The sequence below is a fragment of the Gallinula chloropus genome (genome assembly GCF_964237585.1).
Source record: "Gallinula chloropus genome assembly, chromosome: 3".
NCBI classification, from domain to species: domain Eukaryota; kingdom Metazoa; phylum Chordata; class Aves; order Gruiformes; family Rallidae; genus Gallinula; species Gallinula chloropus.
In genome coordinates this window covers 72,277,136-72,303,379 of record NC_140087.1, presented here as the reverse complement: position 1 = coordinate 72,303,379, position 26,244 = coordinate 72,277,136, and the positions used below count along the sequence as shown (strand labels likewise).

The window sequence follows — 26,244 nt, the reverse complement described above, 5'->3', positions numbered from 1 at the left end:
ACTTCCTAGCTTGGTAAGGTCCTCTGACTATTACCCACTATTGATCTTCCACATAGGAGGAGAGGAAGCTGTGACTTGTAGCCCAACAATTAAAAGGAACTTCAGGGCCTTAGGGTGGTTGGCGAAAGAATCTGGGGCACAGGGTATTTTTTCCTCTCCTGCCAGCTGCAGTTGGTGACAGTGGAAGGCACAGGCTGATCCAGTCTCTTAATGCATGGCTGGTGTCACTGCCAAAATTTTGTTTTGACAATGGGATGGCCACACAGCACCAAGTTTGCTGGTGTCAAATAGGAAACACCTTTCTCAAAAGTAGGTCTTTGCCCAAGAGAATGTGGGGGTTTAAACCAGATGTGAAGGCGAAGAATAACACCAAGCTTGTCTGGGACAAGCTGTGGGATGACACATCAGTGTTGGAAGGACAGAGTGCTAGCGGGGACCCTGGGGAGTGCTGGGGACACTGCAGCACAAAGGCTGGAGGAAATGAGGCAGGGGCTGCTGAGGTGGTCGCAGTCCACAGGGAAACACCCGTGTGACACCTCAAGGGATATTTCTCTAGGGAGGTGACCAAGCCAACAGCCCAGCTGAAGTGCCTCTCCACAAGCACACGCAGCAAGGGCAACAAGCAGGAGGAGCTGGAAGCGACTGTGCTGCTGGAAAGCTGTGAGCTAAGGGCCATTCCTGAAACTTGGTGGGATGAATCCCGTGACTGGAGCATGGCTCTCCATGGCTACAAGCTGTTCAGAAGGGACAGGCAAGGAAGGAGGGGCAGTGCTGTTGCCCTCTATGTTAAGGAAATGGATAGAGTGTGAAGAGTTGTCCTTAACGAATTGCCAAGAGGAAGCTGAGAGCTCATGGGTAGGAATTAAGAGACCAACCCAGGACGAACCACCTTGTGCTCAATCAAGGGGAAGCTACTGATGAAGCATTCTTGCTACAGCTACAGGAGGCATCGCACTCAAAGGGTCCTGTCCAGCTGGAAGATTTCACCCACCCTGACATCTCCCGGAAAAGCAATATGGTAAGTTACAAAGAATCCAGGAAGTTCCTGGATTGCCTTGATGGCAACTCCCTAAGTCAGCAAATAGGCAGACATCCCTGAGGGAATGCAGTAGTGGACCTGAAAGTCACCAATGCAAGTGAGCTCATCAGGGATGTAAAGGTTGGAGGCAGCCTAGGCTGCAGTGATCACGCACTGGTAGAGTTCAGAGTCCTAAGGGGTATGCATCAGGCAAGGAACTTAGTCAGGACCCTCAATCTTTGGAAAGCAAATTTCCAGCTCTTCAAGGAGCTGGTCAACAGGACACCCTGGTAAACTGTCCTCAGGGACAAGGGAGCAGAGTAGAGCTGGAATATCTTTAAGGATGCTTTCCACAGAGCTCAAGAGCTTCTTACACCCCCAGTGTAAGAACGTAGGCAAAGAAGTAAAGAGACCAGCATGGCTGAGTTGGACCCTCCTGGCCAAACTTAAAGGCAAGAAGGAACTGCATATGTGGTTCAAGCAGTATCAGATATCCTGGGAAAGTATAGGCTGCCCAGTTATATAGGAATGAGGTCTGAAAGGCCAAGGTACAGCTTGGTAAGGTAGTTTTACAAGGTAAACTTGGCACAGGATGCAAGAACAAGAAAAAGGACTTCTACAGGTACATCAACCAGAAAACGAAGGTTAAAGACAGCATACCCGCCCTTGATGAGCAAGCCTGCCAAACTGGTAACAGACAAGAAGACTGAGGTTCTCAACAGCATTTTTGTCTTGGTCTTCACTGTCAACCTCTCTGCTGCTGTCTCCTGAGTTGAAGGACTTTCAGATGGGGACCTGAACCAAAGTCTCCCACTGTAACTGCACACAAGGTTCGTGACCACCTGAGGGACTTGAATGCCCAGAAGTCAATGGGATCTGATGAAATGCATCCAGAGTCCTGAGGGAATTGACTGATGCAGTTGCCAAGCCACTCTCCATATTTGAAAAAAGTCACAGCTGTCAGGTAAGGTTCCCAGAGTCTGAAAGAAGGGAGCACCTCTCCTACAAAGACAGGTTTAGAGAGTTGGGCTTGTTCAGCTCAGAGAATAGGCTCCAGAGGAGACCTCAGAGTGGCTTTCCAGTACCTGAAGGGGACCCACAGGAAAGCTGGGGAAGGACTGTTTGTAATGGCATGTAGCAATAGGATGAGTGGAATGGTTTTAAGCTAGAGCAAGGTAGGTTTAAGACATTAGGAAGAAGTTTTTCACTCTGAGGGTGGTGAGAAACTGGAACAGGTTGCCCGGATTGGTGGTGGAGGCCCCATCCCTGAAGACATTCAAGATCAGGCTTGATGAAGCCCTGAGCAATCTGATCTAATTAAAGGTGTCCCTGCTTACTGCAGGGGGGTTGGACTACATGACATTTAAGGTCCCTTCCAACCTACCACACTCGATGATTCTATGAAGCGTTTGTATCCTCTGCTTTCAGAAGCCTGAGCCAGAAGTGTGCCTGCCCTCTAGGGTCAGGATGCTGCCAAGCACTAGCTCAGAGCCCCCTTGGTCTATCCTGAAACTGCCTCAAGAACAGGGGAATGGGATGTGAGGGGACAGTTGGGCCCCTTCACTTCTTATCACCCTCCTATCATCCCCACTGCATCCCTGCTGCAGGGCAGGAGGAGCCACCCGAGCCTCCCTGACCAAAAAAAATAATATTAAAGAAAACCCAGGAGGGGGACAACCACCCAGCTGAGCTGAGCTGTGCCAGTTCCAGGCCCGGGCTGCAAGGCAGCACTTGCCAGTGGTACAAGCCCCTCATGTGGGTTAAATCCTCTACTTCCAGCTCCACTGACCAAAAAGACTCTGCCCCTCCAATTCAGGCAGTAAGTTAGACATCTGAAGTTAGATGGTAGAAGTTAACACCAAAAAAAAGTGAACTGGATGGAATTTCTGTATTTATTGTATTAAGAAAATAATACTTTACATCACAGTGCTTAATTAAACGCAATAAAAAATGTAAACTTAGGATTCTAGATAAAACTTAACTGAAAAATTAGGGCTCCAGGACTTTTTAAAATTCACAATTTTTTTTTAAAAAAAAATTGAAGTCAGACAGTTCACAACTAACATATTTAAGATTACTTGTAAATACCTGTTGATGCACTCCTCTGGTCACTTTTTTTTTTTTTTAAAAGCCTCAATAACAAATAGACCAAGTGCAAAAGTAAGAGGTATATTTTTATTTGCCAAGAAACTAACTTTAGAAGTGATCTGCAAGCCAGACGTCAGGAGTGCTCTAGTAGATGTAAGGAAATATGCGGTACGGTACACGCTGACAATACCTTTCCCACGCCAAGCCGTATCTTTGCTTACAGTGGTGCTCATCACGAGCCTCTCGGTGAACAAGCAAGCAGATGAAATAGATCACATAGAAATATGGTAAAATGTGATCAAAACCTGTAGAATAAAGCAAGAAAGTCACTTTAGATACAGTCACTCCCCCCTTCCCCCCAAAAAAAATTCCCAAAGTGTTAGCTATTAACATGTGCTAAAACTGGTGACACATAGTTGTTTGTTATGCGCTGAAGCATCTTGTACTTGTATTCTAAAGTATCAGATATGGGATAGTGCAAAGATTTTTCTGATATGTTTACATGCAGATAGGAAACCACAAGAAACCAAGAAATAATCCTTAAAATTCAGAATATTCTCAAAACCTACCAACATCACTCTCCATGCATATGCATCCAGGCAGGTTTTGAACATCTTTGGAGATGGAGACTCCATAGCCTCTCCTTGCAGTCTGTGCCAGTGCTCTGCAACCCTCACAGTAAGGAAGCTCCTCCTTACGTTTAGGTGGAACTTCCTATATTCAGGTTTGTGCCCATTGCCTCTTGTCCTGTCACTGGGCACCACTGAAAAAAGACTGACCCCATCCTCCTGACACCCACACATCAAGTATTTATAAGCACTGATAAATTCCCCCCCTCAGTTTTCTCTTTTCTAGGCTAAAAAGCAGGGACACGCAGAGACATCCTCTTCCAGGATACTGTCTGCAAGTGTAGATGCTAATTTAGTTTTGTCTTTCCTCAGATAAAATCCAAAACAGAACTAACCCCTGGAGGAACATCTGAACTCCAGCATCCTCTCTCAGCTGACACCCCGGTCAGGACATTAACTACTTGGTGACAGAGACCCCTCTACCAAATCTCCCTGTGTCCCACACTCTGCAAAACCAGACTGTTCCACTGGGCACAAAAAATTTCTGCCTCCAACAGCCATCATGATCAGTTCTGTGAAAATCCTTCAGGCAAAGGAGGAGTCCAAAGCCATTTTTCAGACTTGAATGAGAGGGGCAAGAGTAGCAGAGTCATGTGTGTTTTCTGAAACTCTCATTGCTCTGACTAAGCTCTTGCAAAGAATCAGGACTATAAAACCCTTTCAGACAAAAGGGCTCCTTAACCTCTTCCAAGCTTCATGAAAATTAGTACTCATTAACAAAAACTTTAGAATTCCAGTCCTTTAAGTCTGATGAGTTCAAGGAAAAGATTTTTTTTAAAAAAAAGAATATATATATAAAGTCCACTGCAGTAAGTGGTAGCCCCTGTTCCCAAGCAAGCTTCCACCATTTGGGAGCTCCCTTTGAAAACACTATAGCAAAGCCACTAGCCTAGAAAAAAATAAGGAACAACTTATTAGCAAGCAAGCCCAATCAGTATAAAACGTTTTCAGAAGAGTAAAGTCTCTAATGTGTGTCAAACCTATAGTAAGATATGAATGATACGGTGTAAGAGAAAACAGGTGTCAGATTAAGCTTACAAAACAGAAATTTGCCATTCCATCAATTACAGGTAGCATCTCAAGTAACTTTCACTTTGCATTTCAAATTCAATCAGATGCCAAAACATACAAGCATTTTCATTAAAACCCACTTGTATTTCAAGAACTTACCACAGGGTAGGGACCATGCTAGAGCCATGATGATGTCACCAAGATAATTAGGGTGGCGAACAAAACCCCACCAACCCGTGACAAGAAGCCCTTTTCCAGTTGCAGTGGGTATAACTTTCAGATCTGTGAATAGATTATTGTAGTCAACACAACAGTTGAACCGTGTACTTAAAGTGACACTGTACAGCAGTTGAACAAATAAAAATGCACTCACGGGCCAGCTTGGGGTCTGCTGGATTCCTTCGGAAACTGTTCTTCTGAGAGTTGGCACTACGGAATATGTAGTACCCAACACCTGAAAACACACATCATTTATTTTACGTTTTCAGTATTTTCCACTTCTTTCCTTCACAAAAGCGTTGTCATGCTCTCTGCCACTCTTATTATATTGAAATCTTTCCACCAGACATAACAACTGATACTGTGCAGTTCTCAGAGCTCTAATAAGATAAAAACACTACTGGAAGCCCACATTCCATATTGCATACACAGTACTAACTTTAAGTTAAGACACTTGACTTTCACATCTCCTTTTACATTTATGTCTGAAATAGTTTATTAAAACCTAACACTGAGTTTGAAATTAGTTGTGCTGCAGTCAGCAAGATTATAGCTGTATTAGCAGCACACAAGTTGATGACATTAGAAGAACCAAACCTTTAAGTATTAACTGGGTTTGAAATTCTTTCCCCCATTGTTTTTATAAACAAGCTTAAAATTGCTTTTTCTGAGGCTGTATTGAAAAAACATGATCACAACATAGTTCACATAAATGTGTTAAGAAAAACCCCAAAAATTTAATTGAAAAAGATGCTGTCTTCCTTAGGATTGCACATAGAATATAAAGGCTTACAATTTACTAAGTGTTTCAATTCAGTTTTTCCTATCTACAAAAAGCTTTGTCTTTTAGGTTTATTACTTCGATAAGAGGGACAAACTAGAAGGCCAAACTGGTGCAAATGTGAGATTCCCTAAGAATGCAAGACCCTCTCTCAATACTGCTAGAAGAAAGGAGATGTTCTTCACTGACATGAGTTTGTAGCTATGGGCACAGGGGAAGGAGCTGCAAATTTTTTAAACAACAAAACCCTGTTTTACCTAGTTCAGTAAAGTACAGCCAATGAGTTACTGACTTTTTCCTGTAGCAGCCACTCACAGTCACTAGATTAGAAGTCATCTGCTACACTTCATTCAAAATGTTTAAGTGACTTCTGTAACTCCAGACAGCATCCATCTAAAGACGTCTCAACAGAGGAGTTAGGTGTCCAGACTCTCATTTATCCTTCGTTTGATAAAAGGAGAATTTATTATATTTTTTATATTAAACAGTAGGTCAGATGCCACTGCTTGTGGATGTGTGTAATACAGAAAATATCTCGCATCTTAGCAAAAGCTTCACCTCAAAACTCAAAGAAACAAAATCAGCACTACTTCCTCCCAGGAACGAGAACTTTAACTTACAGTTCAGAATAGTAATTGAAACAGCCACTGGCCAAGAAATTGCAGTAGGATGGCCAACTAAATAGAAGGCCTGCAGACTGTAGACAAATGGAACCCACACCAAATCTCCAAATGCTAGCATGAATCCAAATCCATCACGGGTAATATCCATGGTAGTTAAAACAGCTTCCTAGAAACAAGGAGGAAGAAATTTAGAACTTACAACGTCTGATTCATTTAACATTGCAATTAGAAATGGTAACAGTTTAACATGATTGCCATTTACCTCATTCCAAAGAGCATCCACCACGTAAAGCAGCTGAAAGCTGTTCACCAGTATCATTGGCAGAGATGGCATACTGAGATTGTGTATCTTCATCTCAGCCAAGAGCATCGCCAAGTTTATAACGACCTAGTGAGAAAACATTTTATTACATATTTTTCTTGTAAATCAAAATGGTCTTTTCTTTTACACTACAGATGCTTCTAACCAGTACTTAAGTTTCAAACAGATAATCTGTCTCACAAAGAACAGTTTGCAACTAACTACATTTCTGAAGCTGCAGCCTCAGCATATGAATACTTGAAGAATAGTTTTCATTTCCCACAAAGCAAAAAAAAGCTAGACTCTAGAAACCGTCCTATGGTGAATAAAAATGGTATTAAAACTTTGTCAACATGAAACTGTAACTCCTTTTCCCCTGCTTAGAAATACATATTGTATCCTTAATACCAATTACCAAAAAAGTGTTGTATTTAAGCAAATAAAATAAAAATAACTGATTACTGACTCACCCAGCCAATTAATCCTGGCCGCAACTCACAGAAGTATTTGAGATCAAAACTGCCAATACGAGGGTTTAGTTCATGTCCAGTAAAGAAATCATAAACAAAATACCCTGCAAATAAGACATACTCTGTGTTAGCAATATTCTTCATCCTCTACTAAACTCCCTGTAGAGTAGCTCCTATTTCCCACTGACATTCTGTCATAAATAAAAATGCATTTAGGTTAGCAAGAAAAATGTGAGAGAATGCAAAATTCAAAGCAAAATCCAAGTGGTTTATGTTTGAAGGGGTCCAGATATTTTATTTGTTAGGAGTACTGAACACTTTAGGAGTTACTACAGTGTCTTATTTCTTCTGGACATTTGTTCCTTCTTAATTTTCAGCCTTCTCCTGAAGGTCACACTACAGTTTCATGATCTTACGGTACTAATTAATTCTACTTTTACTCCTACTTAATTTTTCTTCTCTGGTAGCAAAAATTCCTTTAGCTGTGACAACACCCTGGTCCGCTGAAAGAGTTGGACAAGAAAGAAAACAGAATACCTTCACTTTGAGTTACCCTGCACCAAGTTAAAAAAATACCAAGCACTTTGCAGAACAGTTACAGGATGCTACTATGCCACCTAGAGAGACTAGAACTGCATTTTCCAAAGAAAAACCAATTTATGATCATTCACACACGCACACTACACTGACAAAAAACCCAGAAGCTACTTAATACTTCATTTCAATGAACTGAATGTTCTGTCCATGAAATCCCTTTCTTAGCCACCCTATGATCATTTTTAAAAGCAGCTTGTTTAACATTTAACGCTAATCAACTTCTCAATCTATCCCTTGTGCTACAAAAACATATACAGAATTGACAGTTTCTAGGTAGGTAGTTGCATGACTGAATCAAAATTTCTTTCAAAGCTCAATTGAGATAATTAGATGTAAAAGTGATCAGCAAAAGCTTAGAAATACACTGATTTCAAGGTCTGTACTGACTTCCCACTATCAAAGTATCTAGATTTTTCAGTTCCTCTTTGTATTCCGTTTCAGGAAAAGGGCCACCAGGAGGTGCACTAGAAGTGAACTAGACAAGCCTCCTAGACAGATGCTGAAATCTGTAAGAACTCTCCTCACTGCTAGAGGACCAGACCAGTCAAGATACTTTTGCATAAACTCTTAAAGATAATCCAACCAAACTGCTAAGCATTTTGCAGTATCTGAGTGTTAATAAAAAACTGCCATTTAACTTGCAACACAAAGAAAGTAAACCTAAGTCACACTAAGTCACAGTATTATAACCAGCCCTAAATAGAGCTTTTCATTAATAAAAACGAAACTGTAGCAAAGGACTGGAAACTAGTTATCCAAAGTATTTATAAAATATTTACAAAACTCACCAGAATTTCCACCTGGTGCTAGGTCTTCCTCATGCACTCTCAGGGACCGAATATAGAGATAAATGCTCAACCCCATAGAAAAAACTGCAGCTGCCACAGCAAACTGCACGAAGTAATCATACAAATAATGAAGTTCAAATTTAAAGTATAGTAAAGTTCCAATAAGTGCAGCAGTCAAAACAAAAGCGTAAAACCCTAGAAGATGTAGAAGAAAAAAAAAACATATTAGCAAAGAATTAAAAATCATTCCTAGTAGAACCTACCTAGTCCAGACCTTGTGCATCTTTACTTCTTCTAAGATTTGTCTATATTCCAGTAACATCCTACAAATCCCATCAGGTTCTAACTTCTGGGGCACAGCAATGTAAGACAAGGCACCGGTGAGGCTACACATTGGATGCTGTGTTCAGTTTTGAGCCTCTCACTACGACACTGAGGTGCTGCAGTGTGTCCAAAGTAATAATGAAGGTGGTGAAGGGTCTAGAGAGCAGGTTTTATGAGAAGCAGCTGAGAGAACATGTTTAGTCTGCAGAAAAGGAGGCTGAGGGGAGACCTCAGTACTCCCTACAACTACCTGAAAGGAGGTTCTAGCCAGGTGGGTGTTGATCTCTTCTTCCGGACAAGAAGCAACAGAACAATAGAAAACACCCTCAGAGTTGTGCCAGGGAAGGTTTAGATTAGGTATTAGGAAAAATTTCTTCACAGAGAAGACTGTCAAGCACTGGGACAGGCTGCCCAGGTAAGTGGTCAGGTTGCCACTCCTAGAGGTGTTTAAAAGGTGTGTAGATGTGGCTCAGGGACATGGTTCAGTGTGGACTTGGCAGTGCTACAGTACAACCACAAATCTATTGTATTAAAGGCATTCTCCAGCCTGAACAATTCTATGACTCCAAGACATTTACTCTATGCCCTACAGTTTCCTTTGCTCCCCATCAAAAGGTGAAGAAGCGTGAATACTCTCTGCTCCTCCTTCTTCTTGTGATTATTTTTTTTTTTTTTTTTTTTTTTTACAACAAATGATCCAATTTCAGATTCTAATGGAGAAATGGACAGTGAAACTACTACTGGATAAAGACAGCAGGTCACATTTTATCCAAAGGGCAGCTGAGAAAACGTTTTCTTACAGTATTTATCATTTATTATACATACCTTGACACTGATACCAATAATTAAAGTATTAAAGTAACTGCCAAGTCAAAACTTGAACCCAAAGCTTTTGTACTTTGAAAGTATAAAGTCACATACAATGGAATGATGTCCAAATATAAGCAGGCAGCTCTACACAGCTCTCATTTAAGCACCTTCTATGAAACCTTTCACAGGGTAACAATGGTTGAGTCTAGAAGGCACCTACAGAGCTCAGCTAGTCCAACTCCCTGCTCAAGCAGGGCCACCTACAGCTGGTTGCCCAGGACCATTTCCACACAGCTTTTTAATGTCTCAAAGATACCCCAGAGACCCCACAACTTCTCCAGACAACTTATGCCAGCTCTCAGCGACTCTCACAACAAAGTGTTTCCGGATGTTTAGACAGAACCTCACGTATTTCAGTTTGTGCCCACTGCCTCTTGTCCTGTCACTGGTTGTCTTCCTTTCCTCAAGAAAGCTTTCAAAGATGCTTACAGAATTAGCCTTTGATGCAACAAGATGGCTTTTTTTTTTTTTCCTTTTTAAACCATCCAAATCACGTAGCTTATTTCTTCCCTTTATCAGAATACAGGAAAAAAAGAAAGCAGGCCCCTGCTAAAGACAGAAGTACATCCAAATAGAGTTATGAGGCAGTCACAATATGACTCGCTTCACGTTACTGACTTACACTTCCATGATTTATATATAGCCCTACTCAGACCTGAAAATGGTGTGTCTTACCAGAGTATGACAAAAACCCACATAGCTTTTTAATGTAACAACTGGATTCCATTACCACCAGTGTCCTTGAATGGTCTAAGTAAACAAATTGGTAGTCTGAAATACCTTCACGGATTCAAAGTAAAGATTCCTATTTAAGCCTGAAAAATTAAGACTGCTGAAATATGCTAAACCATACTTTAAACTTAGATGAGAAAATAGTCTTATTCATAGCAACTGAAATCAGAACTGTGTACGATCTCAGAAGTGTTTTTTGCCAGACAAGAAGAAATCTTAAATCAATTACAAGACCCTTCTTGTTAGTCTGCAAACGGGAGACATCCCAGATCATCTAGACACATTGCATAAAACCTCTTAACATCGCTTCTGACCACCTCCAGAGTAAGTCCTTGTTACATAAGCATTACTAACACTTCTGATAGGTAACTGCCTATTTAATAATTATGTAAGGAATATGACAGGAGTCACCAGATTCCCTGTATAGTGCTCTTGGGACGGTTAGTACCTGATCATTACTAACCTTCTTCTTCCAAGACAACGTTTGTTGTATCTTTTTGAAAGATTTACAACAGGTATCTAGCTTTGACCATAGTGTCTTTCATCACGTGTATCTTATGGTACTGTGCACTGCAAAGCAGATAGCACTATCAATTTCAGAATAAACAATTGCAACATGTTTACCATTTATCCGGTACTGCAGTTTCCTTCCACTTGAAAGAGGAAGGCCTTCCACAACCTAGGAAGAATAAAACAATAGTGTTTCAGAGTATTATTCTGGGGGGACTGGCAGACAAAGGAAATCAAGCACATCTTGACCACAAAGACAGTCAATCAAGGTAAGCAGCTAAACACATTCAAATCTGAAGATCACACGTTCTCAAAAGCATACTCTGGATAGCAAAAGAAACAGGGCAACTTCAAATACTAAAAAGTAAAATCAAAAAGTCTGTTCCTAACAAGCCTCAAGAAAAGAGAGCTGCTCCAATCATTGCAAACATATATAGCAATAGAACACCACCATGATTGAATGATCTATTATTATAGTGGTCTTTCAGAATGTGACAGTATCTCTCAAGTCACAAAAGAGGAAACCAGAGCATTTGCTTCATATGCATACAGCTAGAATGGTTTATAGCTTGCTGTAAGTAAAGATTACATTCCAAAACACTGGATATCAATAATAAACTGAGTATCTGAAATTATTCTAGGATTCTATCAAGCAAGTTTTATCCATGCTTTGATTTGAACTCTGTTGCAGTTTTGTGAGGCTGTGCTGCTGAGATGGATTCTTAAGCAGCAGTTAAGAGTTTTCTGCCAGCCTAAACTATAAACAACGAGCAATTCAAGGCCAAAGTCACGGCCCAAGAGATAGTCAAGTGCCTCTGAGAATCACATACAGGAGAAAACAACCTGGAAGCAGCTGCATTTTGCCCCCAGAGAAGGGAACAAGAAGATGTAACGAGCTGTGCAGACACCAGGGCCTGAACAGGGCGGGGGAGGAGGCACCCCAGATGCTGGAGAGAAAGATGCTCCTACAGCCCATGGAGAAACCCATGCAAAAGGCTGAGACCCCACCTGCAGCCCGTGGAGGGGCTCCACACTGGATGGAGCAGGTGGACACATAGAGAATATGCTGTGACCCTACATTGGAACAAGCCCCTGCCAGCACTTGCAGCCATGAGGAGCAACAGAGACACAGCAATGAGTGAGAGAGATTTGCACTGGAACAGGTTTTCTGGGAGAGGCTGGTGACCCCACAGAGGACTAGGGCTGAGAGACATTGTGATTTATGACTGCCCGCCATAGCAGTGACCCACACCAGGGCAGCTGGTGAATAGATAAAGCCCTGGGGAAAGGACTCAGGTTGGAGAAGTTCGTGGAGGACTGTCTCCTGTGGGTGAGACCCCACGGTGCAGCAGGGGAAGGGTGTGGAATGAATGCCCCCCGCACCCGGCCAAGAAGGAAACCAACTTGCAAGGGACTGACCGAAGCCCCCATCTCCCAGTCCCTGCCCCCTGTGCTGCGAGCAGAAGGAAGAAGGAAGCAAGACCATGGCTAAAGGGAAGTCTGCTTAGAATGGAGGGATGGGTGGAAGGTGCTACCAAGAACCCCATTTTCCCCAGTCCCTGTCCCCCCTGTACTGCGAACAGGGGGGAAGAAGGGAGCAAAATCCTGACTAAAGTCTGATAAGAAGGGAGTGGTGGGAGGAAAGCGTTTTAAGATCTGGTCCCGTTTGTTTTAAGATCTGGTCCCGTTTGTTTTAAGATCTGGTCCCGTTTGTTTTAAGATCTGGTCCCGTTTGTTTTAAGATCTGGTCCCGTTTGTTTTAAGATCTGGTCCCGTTTGTTTTAAGATCTGGTCCCGTTTGTTTTAAGATCTGGTCCCGTTTGTTTTAAGATCTGGTCCCGTTTGTTTTAAGATCTGGTCCCGTTTGTTTTAAGATCTGGTCCCGTTTGTTTTAAGATCTGGTCCCGTTTGTTTTAAGATCTGGTCCCGTTTGTTTTAAGATCTGGTCCCGTTTGTTTTAAGATCTGGTCCCGTTTGTTTTAAGATCTGGTCCCGTTTGTTTTAAGATCTGGTCCCGTTTGTTTTAAGATCTGGTCCCGTTTGTTTTAAGATCTGGTCCCGTTTGTTTTAAGATCTGGTCCCGTTTGTTTTAAGATCTGGTCCCGTTTGTTTTAAGATCTGGTCCCGTTTGTTTTAAGATCTGGTCCCGTTTGTTTTAAGATCTGGTCCCGTTTGTTTTAAGATCTGGTCCCGTTTGTTTTAAGATCTGGTCCCGTTTGTTTTAAGATCTGGTCCCGTTTGTTTTAAGATCTGGTCCCGTTTGTTTTAAGATCTGGTCCCGTTTGTTTTAAGATCTGGTCCCGTTTGTTTTAAGATCTGGTCCCGTTTGTTTTAAGATCTGGTCCCGTTTGTTTTAAGATCTGGTCCCGTTTGTTTTAAGATCTGGTCCCGTTTGTTTTAAGATCTGGTCCCGTTTGTTTTAAGATCTGGTCCCGTTTGTTTTAAGATCTGGTCCCGTTTGTTTTAAGATCTGGTCCCGTTTGTTTTAAGATCTGGTCCCGTTTGTTTTAAGATCTGGTCCCGTTTGTTTTAAGATCTGGTCCCGTTTGTTTTAAGATCTGGTCCCGTTTGTTTTAAGATCTGGTCCCGTTTGTTTTAAGATCTGGTCCCGTTTGTTTTAAGATCTGGTCCCGTTTGTTTTAAGATCTGGTCCCGTTTGTTTTAAGATCTGGTCCCGTTTGTTTTAAGATCTGGTCCCGTTTGTTTTAAGATCTGGTCCCGTTTGTTTTAAGATCTGGTCCCGTTTGTTTTAAGATCTGGTCCCGTTTGTTTTAAGATCTGGTCCCGTTTGTTTTAAGATCTGGTCCCGTTTGTTTTAAGATCTGGTCCCGTTTGTTTTAAGATCTGGTCCCGTTTGTTTTAAGATCTGGTCCCGTTTGTTTTAAGATCTGGTCCCGTTTGTTTTAAGATCTGGTCCCGTTTGTTTTAAGATCTGGTCCCGTTTGTTTTAAGATCTGGTCCCGTTTGTTTTAAGATCTGGTCCCGTTTGTTTTAAGATCTGGTCCCGTTTGTTTTAAGATCTGGTCCCGTTTGTTTTAAGATCTGGTCCCGTTTGTTTTAAGATCTGGTCCCGTTTGTTTTAAGATCTGGTCCCGTTTGTTTTAAGATCTGGTCGTGCTCTCAACTCCGGTTTTTTCACTGTTCTTTGTAGTGTAGTGTAATAGAGTAGTTTCTCTCTCCTTCACTTTGTGTTGAGTCTGTTTTGCCCACGTCACTGATGACAGAATGACCTCTCCTTGTCCTTATTTTGACTCCTGAGCCTCTTAATATATATTTTCTCCCCTGTCCAACTAAGGGGAGTAATAGACTGACTTTGGTGGACATCTGGCCTCCAGCCAGGGCTAAACCACCACAAACTCCTATACAATGCCTTCTGCTTTTTCTACTGTAATACTGTGAAATTCACAGCCATTAAATTCTTAACAAACTGTGCCATTTTAAGGTTACAGAAATCTGCAGTAATCATATTTTATTTACATGGAAAATGAATTTATTTGCTTTCCAGTTCACTGCATAAAAAACATACCCTACCTTTCAGCCTAATTCACAAATTCATTTTCCAAAAGACCCAATTGCTACCCAACAGCTTACCTTTCCAATTGGTAGTAAGTAGAACAGAGCCTGAAGGAAAAACCACAGAAGAAAAATACCAAACGTCTTAGTCTCCCAAAGACTTTCAAGTGCTGGAAGAGGTGGAGGGAAGTTCATAAGACTGGGGTCCTCTTGTTTGCACATCAACAGCAAGTAGAGTACAGTAGCAGGCAGGAAAAGTATCAGCGTGAGAGTCCCTGTAAACAGACACCGTGCCATATCAGAAGATAAACTTAGACAAAAAATAACAAACAAACAAACAACCTACTTTCAATCCCACTAATAAAGCTTGTTATTAACTCTGATATCAAAGAAGAGATTGTCAACTATTTCTGAAGCGAGGCAGCAGCAATCTCCTAGCCACATAACAGCATACAGGAACATTCTTCTCACTTGGTCATATAACCAAGCTGAAGGATCAGACTCACTGCATCCCTTTAGAACTGCTCAAAGAAACTATATAAAGAATACTGCTGAGTCTGAGACACCTAGGTTTTGAAAGTGTGAAACTCTGCTATTTGCTTCTTAAATTTCATTTGCAAATAGTTAAATGTCACTGTGCAAAGGAAGGCTCAAGATCTTCACCATATTTCACAAGAGAACCAAGCATAGTAACAGTTCTTTGACTGCTACCAATACCAGTAGAGACCGCATGAAGCGCTGCCATATGACTCTGGATTCTGGAACCACTGTCCAAAAATCAGAAAAACAATTCTTGACATGAGGGTATGGTCAGTAAGTAAAAAAAACCCACCCCTTAAAATTACCAATTTGCAACTATTACCACATTTTGCACACATACCAAGTCTTCCACCAAACTCTAGTTCCTTTGTTTTTGATGATGCTTTCTCAATTGTTTTTGTTGGCTCAAAAATCTTTTTCTCTGAATGTATCTCTTTCTTCTTCTCTTCTTTTCTTGAGTGTAAGCTGTACTGTTCAAGCACACGCTCTGTTTCCAGGTCTGGTTTTGACTTTTGCTGTTCATGAGTAAAAATAATTTACTAAACCAATAAACCACTCACTTTACCTTCTTTTATTCCCGTATTTTTTATTTAACAGGATGTTATTCACTACGGAACACCAACAGGCGTCTTCTATACAGTAATGAAGTTTATGCACTTATATGAAGAGACTGCTAAAATCAGTTCCATTGTGACCACTTCAGCCATGATTGTGTATCAGCAGGAGTTCAGGTCACCCATTCCCACCCTCCTTTCTGCTACATCTCTGTGCATTAGCTAACAATCAGGACTAAAGAACTGATTTGGCTTCAAAGAATATGATCAAACATTCATAGTGAAAAAGCATGGGAATGAACAGAAATAACCAGTGAGGGTTTGATGGAAAGAACAAACAAGAAAAAAGCATGTTGCACAGCTCTCATACTCTTCCCTTCCAAATACTCCCTCCACCTTGAACTTCACTGAACAATAAACTTATTTGACATCATCCTACGTTGCATTCTAGTTCTCCTCTTTTCTATGGATTTCTGAGAAAGCTAAGCCAGAACGAGACGTAAAGCTAAGAGTAAATACGATGTCCGTACCTCCAAAATGATGCGGGATGTGTCATTTCTTTCTGTACTGTCGGGTTCACCATTGTATCTCCTGGTGTTGTTCTCACTCAGCTTCTGCTTAAAAGAAAAAAAATAATCTAACTTTAGCATTCTGAAAATAACAGCCACATTGAGTATGTAATGAATAATTAAGAACACTATCTAGCCGTTTTTCCAACTGCTCTGGTTTTCAGCTCACAAACAAGGGAAGAAAACTCGTTTAAGAAAAGGAAAAGTGTATTATTTTTATTTTTTCAAATTCACAGTGAAATTAAGAGAGAATGCAGCTTAAAGCTTCCAAATTACTTTTAAACCACCATTAAAAGCTGCCAAGTATAAAATATGTGTCTACTTAGCAATTCTATTAGGAAAGCAGAGGAAATTTCAGAATCCTAGATAGGACTTAAAGTTTGGGTTTCCGTTAAGTATCTCCTATGAAATAAATTCACAAGAATCCTTTTAATGAGTCTAAGCTTACACAACTCATCTGTTTACCCGCATTTCAAATTAAACTCATCACCTCTACTATTCTTCACTTACAGAAAAGCAGAACCATTTTTGGTACTCGATATAACCTTCACAAAAAAAGCCAAGAGCAAACATGACAGAACAGAAACTTATAAAAACTATCCTGTAAGAATTTGTTAGGAAAACAGTTCTGCACTGTTATCAATCAGTAAGCACATGGGATTTTTTTTTTCCAAACTTGAACTCTGCATCAATCCTCCCACAGTTTTCATTACTACTTTAATGAACTTTGTACGAAAACAGAACTTACTGTATTTCAAATTCTAATACCTACCTGCTACATGTTATCACTACATCTTAAAAGTAGGCTAACTCTGCCTCATTCCACAAGTGGAAGTATATGGACAGCAATTACTTCAATATTAAAATATCAAGAATTTATGCTTGTTTGCTGAGAACTTCACAGTACCACCAAGTTCAAATGGAACTTAACATTTCCACTTTTATATTTCAAGAATTTCCTCATGACTCTGTAAGCTAGAAAGTCTATTTTCATGGAAAAAAAAATCAACACACCCACAGACAAACAAAACAAATACCAGTAGAGCTAAGTTGGTTTCCTGAATAATTTTCTTTTTGTCATCTTTATGTTCCCTGCTTTGTGAAGAAGAACGACGTCTGCTTTTTGCTGGCCGACCAGGAGATCTAGATTGAGATCTGCTACTACTTCTTCTGGAGGGAGAACTTGAAGAGGAATGGCTCTTCCTGTGCTTGAATGATGACTGTGACTACAAGAAACGTAAGAAAGCAAAATCTTATCTTACACGTTCCAAACCACAATTTCAGTAACTTGGGTTTTGCATGATGAGGACTCTGGCAGACAGTTCTATAGAATGGTCTCTTATATCCTATACTGATGCTGTATAAAGGCTGTTAAGAAAAAGCTACTACAGCATACTCATTTTGCTGGTAATAACCAAACAATCCTGTCCCAAGTCCAGCTGTTGAAGATTCCTGCCAAAGCTACAGAGATCAGGATGTGGATGTAAGCCACCAATGCGGGCACCAAGCTTTTAAGTGTACTACCCTCTTAAAGCCTTTGCACAAGTAAGTGCAATTATAGCCATCTCATCTCTTAAGGCTAATTATCACAAGCAGAGAAAAATACCTTCTGAAACCGCTGAAACACTAGAAGATACTCACAGACATTTTCAGCACGTGCTTAAAGAGTATGTGCTATTTACATTTACAGTGACCCGTAACCACACGCTTGCATTTGTTTTCAACTTTCTTATTCAGAAGTTGAAGGAAGTCAAACTAGCACCAACCTGCTGATTAGCAGCTTTACAAGCTACCTGAAAACAGTTTTCCATGAACAAGCATGTCATCTGAATGATCAGACCTGTTCTTCCCCAAATGTGTTGCTGGTTTTTTTCTCAACATAAAGAAAACAACCACACTTCTTTAAAGATAGGGTCAGTGTTCTGAGCTTCTACTTGAGATATCACATAGGAAAAATCTATTATTTAGCACCAATTCCTTGAAGACACAGTTAATGAAAACTTGCAAGGGGCAACATTCCAATTGTAAGTTGTATTTTATCTACATCACAAAATTATTGCAATCTTCCATTATAAATACATGCATGTGTACTCACCTTTATATCACTTTCTTTCAAAGCAAGTTCAGTCCCATCTTTGTACTTAACAGTATAAATATGAGAAGCATTATCATAGCTAGTCACTTGTACTTCATAGTAGAGGACGCTTCCAGGCCAACGCCCCATCACCACCTCGCCATCCGCAAACCTCCGGTTTGGCATTTTCCAAAGAGAATCCCTAGGAAAGCAGTAAAACATTACATGTGATGGCCAAACATTTTCTCTACTCTCTGTATCATTTAGGGTGGAAAAGGGAAACTTTACAGTAAACCACTCCTCCCCTTAATAGGCAGAAAGCTACCTTTGTAAGATAAAAAGATTGCCAAATTAATAGCAGATTGAAAAAAAAGGTGTAAAATAGAGGAAAAATTGAAATTAGATGTTACGAAAAAAACCGTTCAATGTCTTAAAGTACATCTAGACCAGTATTCAGCGATGATATACAATCTACATCAGAGATGACCAAAACCTGGCAAAGTAAATATTTGACCAAAATTACATAAATGTAGTTGATCTTATATTGAAAAAAGTTAGATGGCATCTATGTGTCCTTTAACCCTCTCTTCCTGTGTTTCTACAAAGATTAGTGATGACTTCTAAATGTTGAAATGAAAAGGTCCCACATCTATTCAGTACACACAGCCATATTAAATACTTTATTCAATTTGTTCTACCAAACACTCAAAAGTTAGGACACACTATAATTTAGGCTCCTGTCTGGGTTGAATATTTTTCCACCTATATAGTGTAAAAAGGTATTTAATACCATTTGCAAAGCCCTGTAGGAAAACAAAGCACAGCAACAGAGCACTCACATAGCATCTTGGAAAACTGAATTGAAAACTTGAAAACACAACTGCAAACTAAAGGAAGTTATGTTTTAAGATGTGAAGTCCTGAATAACTCTTTGACAAGTGCCTTGTATTATGACCTTGCCATCTGAAAATAGGTATCTATGGCAAAAGACACTTTTAACCTCAACTTCTTTGACTCAGGCCTCAATATACAAAGCAAGGAAATCTGAAAAGCCTACGGTAGAATACAAACTAACTTATGTACTATCACCATTAGTATGGTGAACTTAGGAACTTGGGGTGGACAGGACACAACACGACACATGACACAAACCAACCAGCAAAGCTTTTTGTTTCACAGCATCTTAACTTGTTTGCTATGTTGTATAAAAGTTACACAAAATGAGGCAAAAACAAATATTTAAACAGATACTAATTTATTACACATTAACTAACCTGCAGTGAGAATGTAAGATTATTTAGTAAAAAGAATACTGCTAATATGCTCTCACAGACCTTCATAACGCATTGGGGGATGGGGCTAAGTGAGACTTTTCAGTCAACTCATTGTGGAATTTCCTGAAGCTGCTGCTGCTGCTAAGATTTTACACCTGTGCAGCTCTCCAAGTCAAAGAAGGAAACAAAAACTTGGCTAAATTCCCTCGTGGGTTTCACTGCTGATGTTCCCAATTGCTTCAGAAAAGAAACATCTGTTCATCTCCTTTGCTGTATAGTATTTGACAAAGCAAGAAGAGTAATTTTCATCATTTAGTTTCACCAATACCTGCCAGTTTGAAAAGTTACTGGAGTTTTGGTCTATGCTTGTAGACACAGGCTATTCCAGCTCACGTTTTCTACCTAGTGTTTCTTGTCTCAGTCTCGTTACTTTTTTATCCTTCTAAAATTCCCAGTCTTCTGACCCTGTTTCATCCCAGTCAATTTAAACCCCTCAAATTAACAGCCTTTTTAAAAAAAAAAAAACAACTCCATGAAATCTATCTGCCATACTTCCATTTTCAAATTCTTCACCATTCTCTCCTTACACCCATTTAATTCCTTGGTGGTTTTCTGCCCTCTTACACCAAACTAGTTCCAGTTCCTCTTTGCCACCTCTGGGCTCAAGATCTGATGGCAACCCTCATCTCTATCTCCTTGTCCATTTTTTTCACCCAAAAAGGAGATCCACATCTACTACTATTCTTTCCTCAGTCTATTGCACAGTTCCAGCTTCTTCCTCTTCTTCCATAGTCTAAACCCTGGTCCTCCACCCATCTAGTCATAGCTTTCACTCAATGTCACAACCAGAATTATGTCTTTATTTCCTGTTGCTTGTACTTTCTACACTCCAGCCAACCACTTTTTCTCCTGACTTGATGCCTCACAGGCATCATCTGTAAGCTCAGAGCCTGATCAGGACTCAGCTGCCAGATCCTAGGGCAAAGTTGTGAAAAAACATAATCTTTTTGAAGAAAGGAAACAATTTTTGAGAAAGATGCTACTAAGGACATGTAAACTGATTTTCATGGTTTTTACATCCACTTCAAAAATTAGATATAATTTCCTACAGATAAAAAAATGCAATTCTCTGCCAAACTTCCAAACCCAGTATTTTTGTAGACAAACATGAAGACAGCCCAAAGAAAACGTAACCTGAAGCTTTAATTCTTTTTCAAGGTGGAAAGACCTTTCCCTGCTCCAACCTTGTTGTCTAAAGGTGCAAAAGTTAGTTTCTAAAAGTTGGAAAGTGTGGTTGAAGGACCTGAGGCTAAATCAATGTTATGTAATCCAGCCCGAGGCAGGTATCACCAATATGAAATGCCAGAATAAGAAATAAATTTATCCTAGTAGAAATCCTGTGATTCAAGAGTAATGAACAATCTTATTAACGGAAAGATCTACTTATTTTTCCATTATTTCCTTAAATAACAAAGCCTAACGATGAAATCAAGCATCACACACAAAAGTAAATATTACTTCTTACCCTATCAAAAATGACCCCAATGTTTTGCACCCCTGTGCCTCCTGTAAAGGAGGTCTGCAATCTTCATTCCATATATCCCACCTTGAAAAGCTACACCTTTTCGAAGTCAGCCTTCATCTATTCAGGTAACAGAAACCATTGCTGGCATCAAGAAAAACAGAGATAGGATGCCTTTAAGAAGTTACATTTTAGAAATTAAATTTTAATTTATTGCTCTTTGAATGCCCAGCCTTGATAATTTTCAGAGTATCGGTCGGTATCAGCCGATATTCATAGCAGACCTATACAAACGTTTTCATTCACAGGACTTCAAAACATAGATCCAAGCACCCCCAAAAGCCAGTTGTTTCATGCAATGAACCCTCTACTGTACAGATACCTGACTGCAAATACATTCACTTACTCCCAAGATGAAAGTTGTGTCTTCTGCACCACTTCTGCATCTTTTGGAACCCAGACTCTAAGGGAACGACTCAAAAGGATTTCGTTCCCCACATCAAGACAAGACAATGCAAAACTCCCTGGAGCTTAGAAGTTAGTTAAAAAGAACAGTTACTGTTTGAATAAACCAAGAATGAAAGTATTAGAGAAATATACTGTCCCATACATCCATTTCTGTTCTTTCTTAACGACCCTCTGACTACAGATGTGGAAAGATACTTCATTCCTGTCAAGAATATAAGACTGCTAGCTTGTAGTCACTGGAAAACCGTATCGCATCATCAAAGGCTGGGTGCATGGTTTTAGGAAAATAAATAAAGCCACTAAACAAAATTTCCCTTTTGGAAGAGCAAAGTTCATACATATCCAGTGATTCTACTTATTAATTCTGACATCCCACTACTGATAGATAACGTTGTGCACGTCAGAGAAGGGAAGTAGTTGAATTAATGCAAATACATACAGGAAAATAAAGAAAACGCTGAGAGTCAGGACTAACAAGACACAGCTTCCTGCATAGAAAGTTAATACTGAATTCACCAATGAGACTGCAGGACCCTTGCAGTATCACCCTTACTCATTCCACATTTCTAGCACTTCCATAGTGGTAGTAGAGTGAATCTTCCCCTGCTCAAGCATGGCTCAACCGAACAGACAAATTAGCTTCACCATTAAAAGCAAGCACATGTAGGTCTCAAAATAAAATAAAAACCTCTCGGTCCTCAGGCAGGGAAGCGGTTTATCCCCTTAGAAAAGCCTTTCACCAGAAGCACTGAAAGCGGAGGGAAAGCGTCGGGCATTCAAACTCCCCCACGCGCGGCCAGGAACAGCGATGGGGTAAAGGCCGCCGCGGCGGCGCGGTGTTGACAGGAAGAGTCCGACGTGCCGGGGGCAAAGGAGGCCCCGCCCCATCCGCACTCCCAGCCCGGGCCTTGGCGCGGGGCCTCCGCCGTGGGGGAAGTGGGGGTGGGGAGGGCGCCCCACTTAGGCTGGGCCTCCCCACTCCCACGAAGCGGCCCCGCCACACCGGGCAGCCGCGGCTTTTCTCTGCGCCGGGCCCGGCGTCTCAGCGCCGCCACAGAGCGGACAGGGGGGACCGTGCCCCGAACAAAGCAGGGGAGTCCAGCTGCCTTACCCCCAGGCGCAAGGAAACGGTCAGAGCAACGGAACAGCGCATCCCTCCTCCACCCACTGGGCGAGAGGCCTGAGCGACGCCGCGGCCCAACGCCCGCGCACGGGGGCGGGGAGAGGCGGCGGCGACGATTGGCCGGAGCTCTTCCCCACGGGAAAGCCGCAGACGGGGGTGTGTCCCGACCCACGCCTGTCCCGGTGCCGCCATTCCCTTACCTGGCGCCCGCCCCCACCGGGCCGGGCCTGGCCGGGCAGGAGGCGCTTCCGCGGGGCAGCGGGAACCAGACTCAAGCGCGGCGCTCTCCGCTGCGGTAACAACCGCCCTGAGCGACGGTTACGGCCGCGCAAGCGATCCGCCCCTTCGCCCCACCTCTTCCCGCCCGCCGAGCGCGCCTATTGGCCACGACTGGCCGTTTGACTCGTGGGTGGCCTCACGCTATTGGCTGCCGAGCGATGGCGCGGTCCTCCCGCCAGAACCCCGCGTCGCCTGCCGGCCTGCCTGGCCGCCTGTCCCTGTGAGGGCATGGGCGGGGCGGGGTGGCCCGTTTGCGGCGGCGGGGGCTGGTAATGTGTGCGTGAGTGAGGAGGGCAGGAAGGGGTCGGGGAGGGACAGCGGGAATGGGAGGCTGTGGTCGCCATGGCGGCGGCGCGGAGCGCCTCAGGCCGCCTGCGCCACAGAGGCCCCGCCGCTGGGCGGTAAACAAGCTCCGTGTTGTTGTATACGGAGCGCTCGCGTTTCCCGCCTCACACGCCGCCTGAGGCGACGAGCGCCACTACAGCGCCTGAGCCGCTGCCCGCCCGTGCGGCCGGAGGCAGAGACGTTTCGCTCCAAGAGCGAAAGAGCAGCAGCTAATGGTTTGAGGCAGCGTTTCCAGAAAGGCCATTCAGGGTCCTGGCAAGGCGGCGCGATGCTTCAGCAGGCAGGAGGAAGACAGGCTGTGTGTCGGCCTGCACACTGAGTTTTAATGTGTTTCAAGTGTTTGGGTCTTAATTACGTCCTTTAAGGGTGAAACCACACAATCGTAGGGGTTGGAAGGGACCTCCAGAGGTCAAGTCCAACCCCCCTGCCAAAGCAGGTTCCTTAGGACATATTGCAGAGGGAGGTGTCCAGACGGGTCTTGAATCCGGAGAAGGAGACTCCACAACCCCCCTGGGCAGCCTGTCCCAGGGCTCTGTCACCCTCACTGTGACAAAGTTCTCCCACATGTTGGTGTGGAACTTCCTGTGCTCCAACTTGAGACCATCGCCCCTTGTCCTGTCTCCACAGACCACTGAAAAGGGGCTGGCCATTTCCCCCTGTGTTCCACACTTCAGATATTTATAAACATTAATCAGATCTCCTCTCAGTCTTCTTTTCTCAAGGCTGAACAGCCCACTTCATTCAGGCTTTCCAAGGCTAAGGAGAATGGTGGAAAACAATTCTGATAACCCAAAATGGGATTATTTTACTCCAGGCCCTAAATTATCTTCATAACCCTCTGCTGGACTCTCTCCAGGAGATCCCTGTCTTTTTTATACTGGGGAGCCCAGAACTAGATACAATAAATACATTTGTCTTTGTACAAACTTAATGGGCCTCCCAAACTGTCTTGATACATAAATTGATCCAGCCTCATAAGGCTTCCCAAATCAAGGAAAACTCCTGGAAGACAAAGCTACCATTTCCCCACAGAAAAGACTGGTAATACAGTCATAGCAAAAATCTCAGATAAATGAATAAAAACCTCCCAAAAGAGTAACAACAGCACATGCACACACACAAACGCCCACAACCAAGACCAAACAGATGTAAGTAGGGCCTGTGGTAACCATAGGCTTATTCTGATACTTATTTTGTCATTTGCTTACAAATTTGGGTTGTTTTTCTTAAAGTTTTTAGTTATAATGTTTGAATTAAAGAGCAAGCTTTTTCTTAAGTAAATGAATGCCAGAAATGGGCCTCCATATGTGAATTGCTTTTAAAATATACTATTTGTTCTGCCTTGAACTTCTTAATTTTCCCAAGCAATTTTTAAAATTTTATTTTGTATCCCCTTTTTTATAATAAATAGGTCGGTTTGCATTTTCTTGTGCACTCATATTTTACACTACATGATGCAACATGAAACATCTACATGAGATTAAAAGTCAAACCAGAGTCATGTTTAAGCATACATTTTAATAAATGCACCTAGAATAAATTTGTTCTTTAGTTACTTGAACGCAGTCAGCTTTTATCTGAAAGACGTAACTTATGCTATGAAAGAGTGCAACTGAAGCTTTATTTCTGACTTCAGATAATTAATAGGTTTGGTTCCAGCTAAGATTTTTGCTTTATTACTACTGCACAGTTTACAATTATAATGTTAAGAACTGTTTTTGGTAGATGTCTTAATTACAGCAACTAATGCTTGGAACAAGGCTGCTACATTCTGTTGGCAACAGAGGCCTCCAATTAATATGCTAAAATATGAAGGTTTTCTGTTGTAATCTCATTTAGAGAATAAACATGCCTTCAGACTAATGGTTTGTTTTGGGGGGGTGTTTATTGAATGGGGATTAGGAAGTATTGGGCCATTAAGAGCTGCTCATTTTAATTCTGTCACTGAACCTGTCTATAGTTGGTATAGGTTTGAGAGATTACTTTGGAAATCCTTGTGGGGCCATCACAAATTAACTCTTAAATGGAACAAATGTGAAATCCAGTCAGAGCATCACCACCAAGTTATATTACCAGTGCCCTGCTGCAAAAGTTGGCTTTTCAATGCTTGAATGAAGGGCTCGGAAGCAGAAAAATATGCTGGTGTACACATAAAGCATCTCAATCCCACAATAAGAAAAATCTTGGTTTAATTATGTTAAGCTCTACAATATCACACGTGCCTGAGAACCCTACAACAGCTGTGTCCCTGTGAGATGTTGATCCTTCAGAATTCAAGCCTCGTTTCTCTTTTTGATTGAAGAGGGCTCTGGGAGGTTGCTGGTGCTGGAGATGGTCCCACCAAAGCTGCGTGCCACTTTTCCTTCCTCTCATTCCTTTTCCTAAAATACTCTTCAGCTGGAGGTAGAAAGAGGGGCAGGAGTTTGGGAAAAAGCCATTCAGAAAGCACCAGGCAGTGGGTGCTGACTTATGCCAAGGCTCAGGAGAATGGTGGAAAACAATTCTGATAACCCAAAATGGGATTATTTTACTGTCCTCCAGACAAGAAAAATTGCTTTACAAATCCCAAGTCTCCTCAAGACACACTGTTAGCAGTAAAAAGGTCTTGAATTGAAGAGAGAGTGTAAAATAGTTGTCTGTGTAGAAACTCAGTACGAAGAATATTACCTACTTCTGTGAAATCTGAGTGTTCTCAAGGTAGAATTTGAGGCTGACTGCAGGACTGAAGTCTCAGATGGCTCTAATTCACAGCTTGGAAGGGCCCTATAGGCTACACTGACTCACAGGGGGTTATATTCTGAAGTAGTTGCAGGAGATTCAGTTGCCTACTGTAGAACAGGTTGGCTTGACCGAGGACCTCTTGCCAAACAACGAACCCCTCTTAAGACAGGCAGAATGGAATTTAGTGTCCCAAGACATTATTTTTAATTTAATAAAATATATTTAAATCTTGGCCTATTAACTGGAATTAGTATCCCCAGATTTACAGCCCAGGTCACTGTCTGAGTCCCCTGAGTTGTTA

At 41.9% G+C, this 26,244-nt stretch overlaps 1 protein-coding gene across 1 annotated transcript; it reads right to left on the bottom strand.

The window, feature by feature from the left end:
• Positions 1–3,171: 3,171 nt before the first annotated feature.
• Positions 3,172–22,900, bottom strand: LBR (lamin B receptor). The gene is made up of 14 exons (XM_084261982.1): positions 22,799–22,900; positions 18,233–18,413; positions 17,175–17,363; positions 16,099–16,182; positions 15,355–15,529; positions 14,553–14,749; positions 11,076–11,130; positions 8,526–8,720; positions 7,141–7,244; positions 6,632–6,757; positions 6,367–6,535; positions 5,120–5,200; positions 4,906–5,028; positions 3,172–3,411 (listed from the first exon to the last, which is right to left on the bottom strand). The coding sequence occupies exons 2-14, from the start codon at positions 18,395–18,397 to the stop codon at positions 3,251–3,253; spliced, it is 1,824 nt and encodes a 607-aa protein (XP_084118108.1). The 5' UTR covers positions 18,398–18,413; positions 22,799–22,900; the 3' UTR covers positions 3,172–3,250.
• Positions 22,901–26,244: the final 3,344 nt, after the last annotated feature.

Bases quoted from the DNA above. Each gene is read 5' to 3' on its own strand.
- LBR (XM_084261982.1), bottom strand. From the start codon at position 18,397: ATGCCAAACCGGAGGTTTGCGGATGGCGAGGTGGTGATGGGGCGTTGG. The intron at 6,758-7,140 runs GTGAGTCAGTAA...TTTTCTCACTAG, and splicing joins GGCCAGGATTAATTGGCTGG to GTCGTTATAAACTTGGCGAT. The intron at 5,201-6,366 runs GTAAGTTAAAGT...GTGTGTTTTCAG, and splicing joins TTCAATTACTATTCTGAACT to GTGTTGGGTACTACATATTC.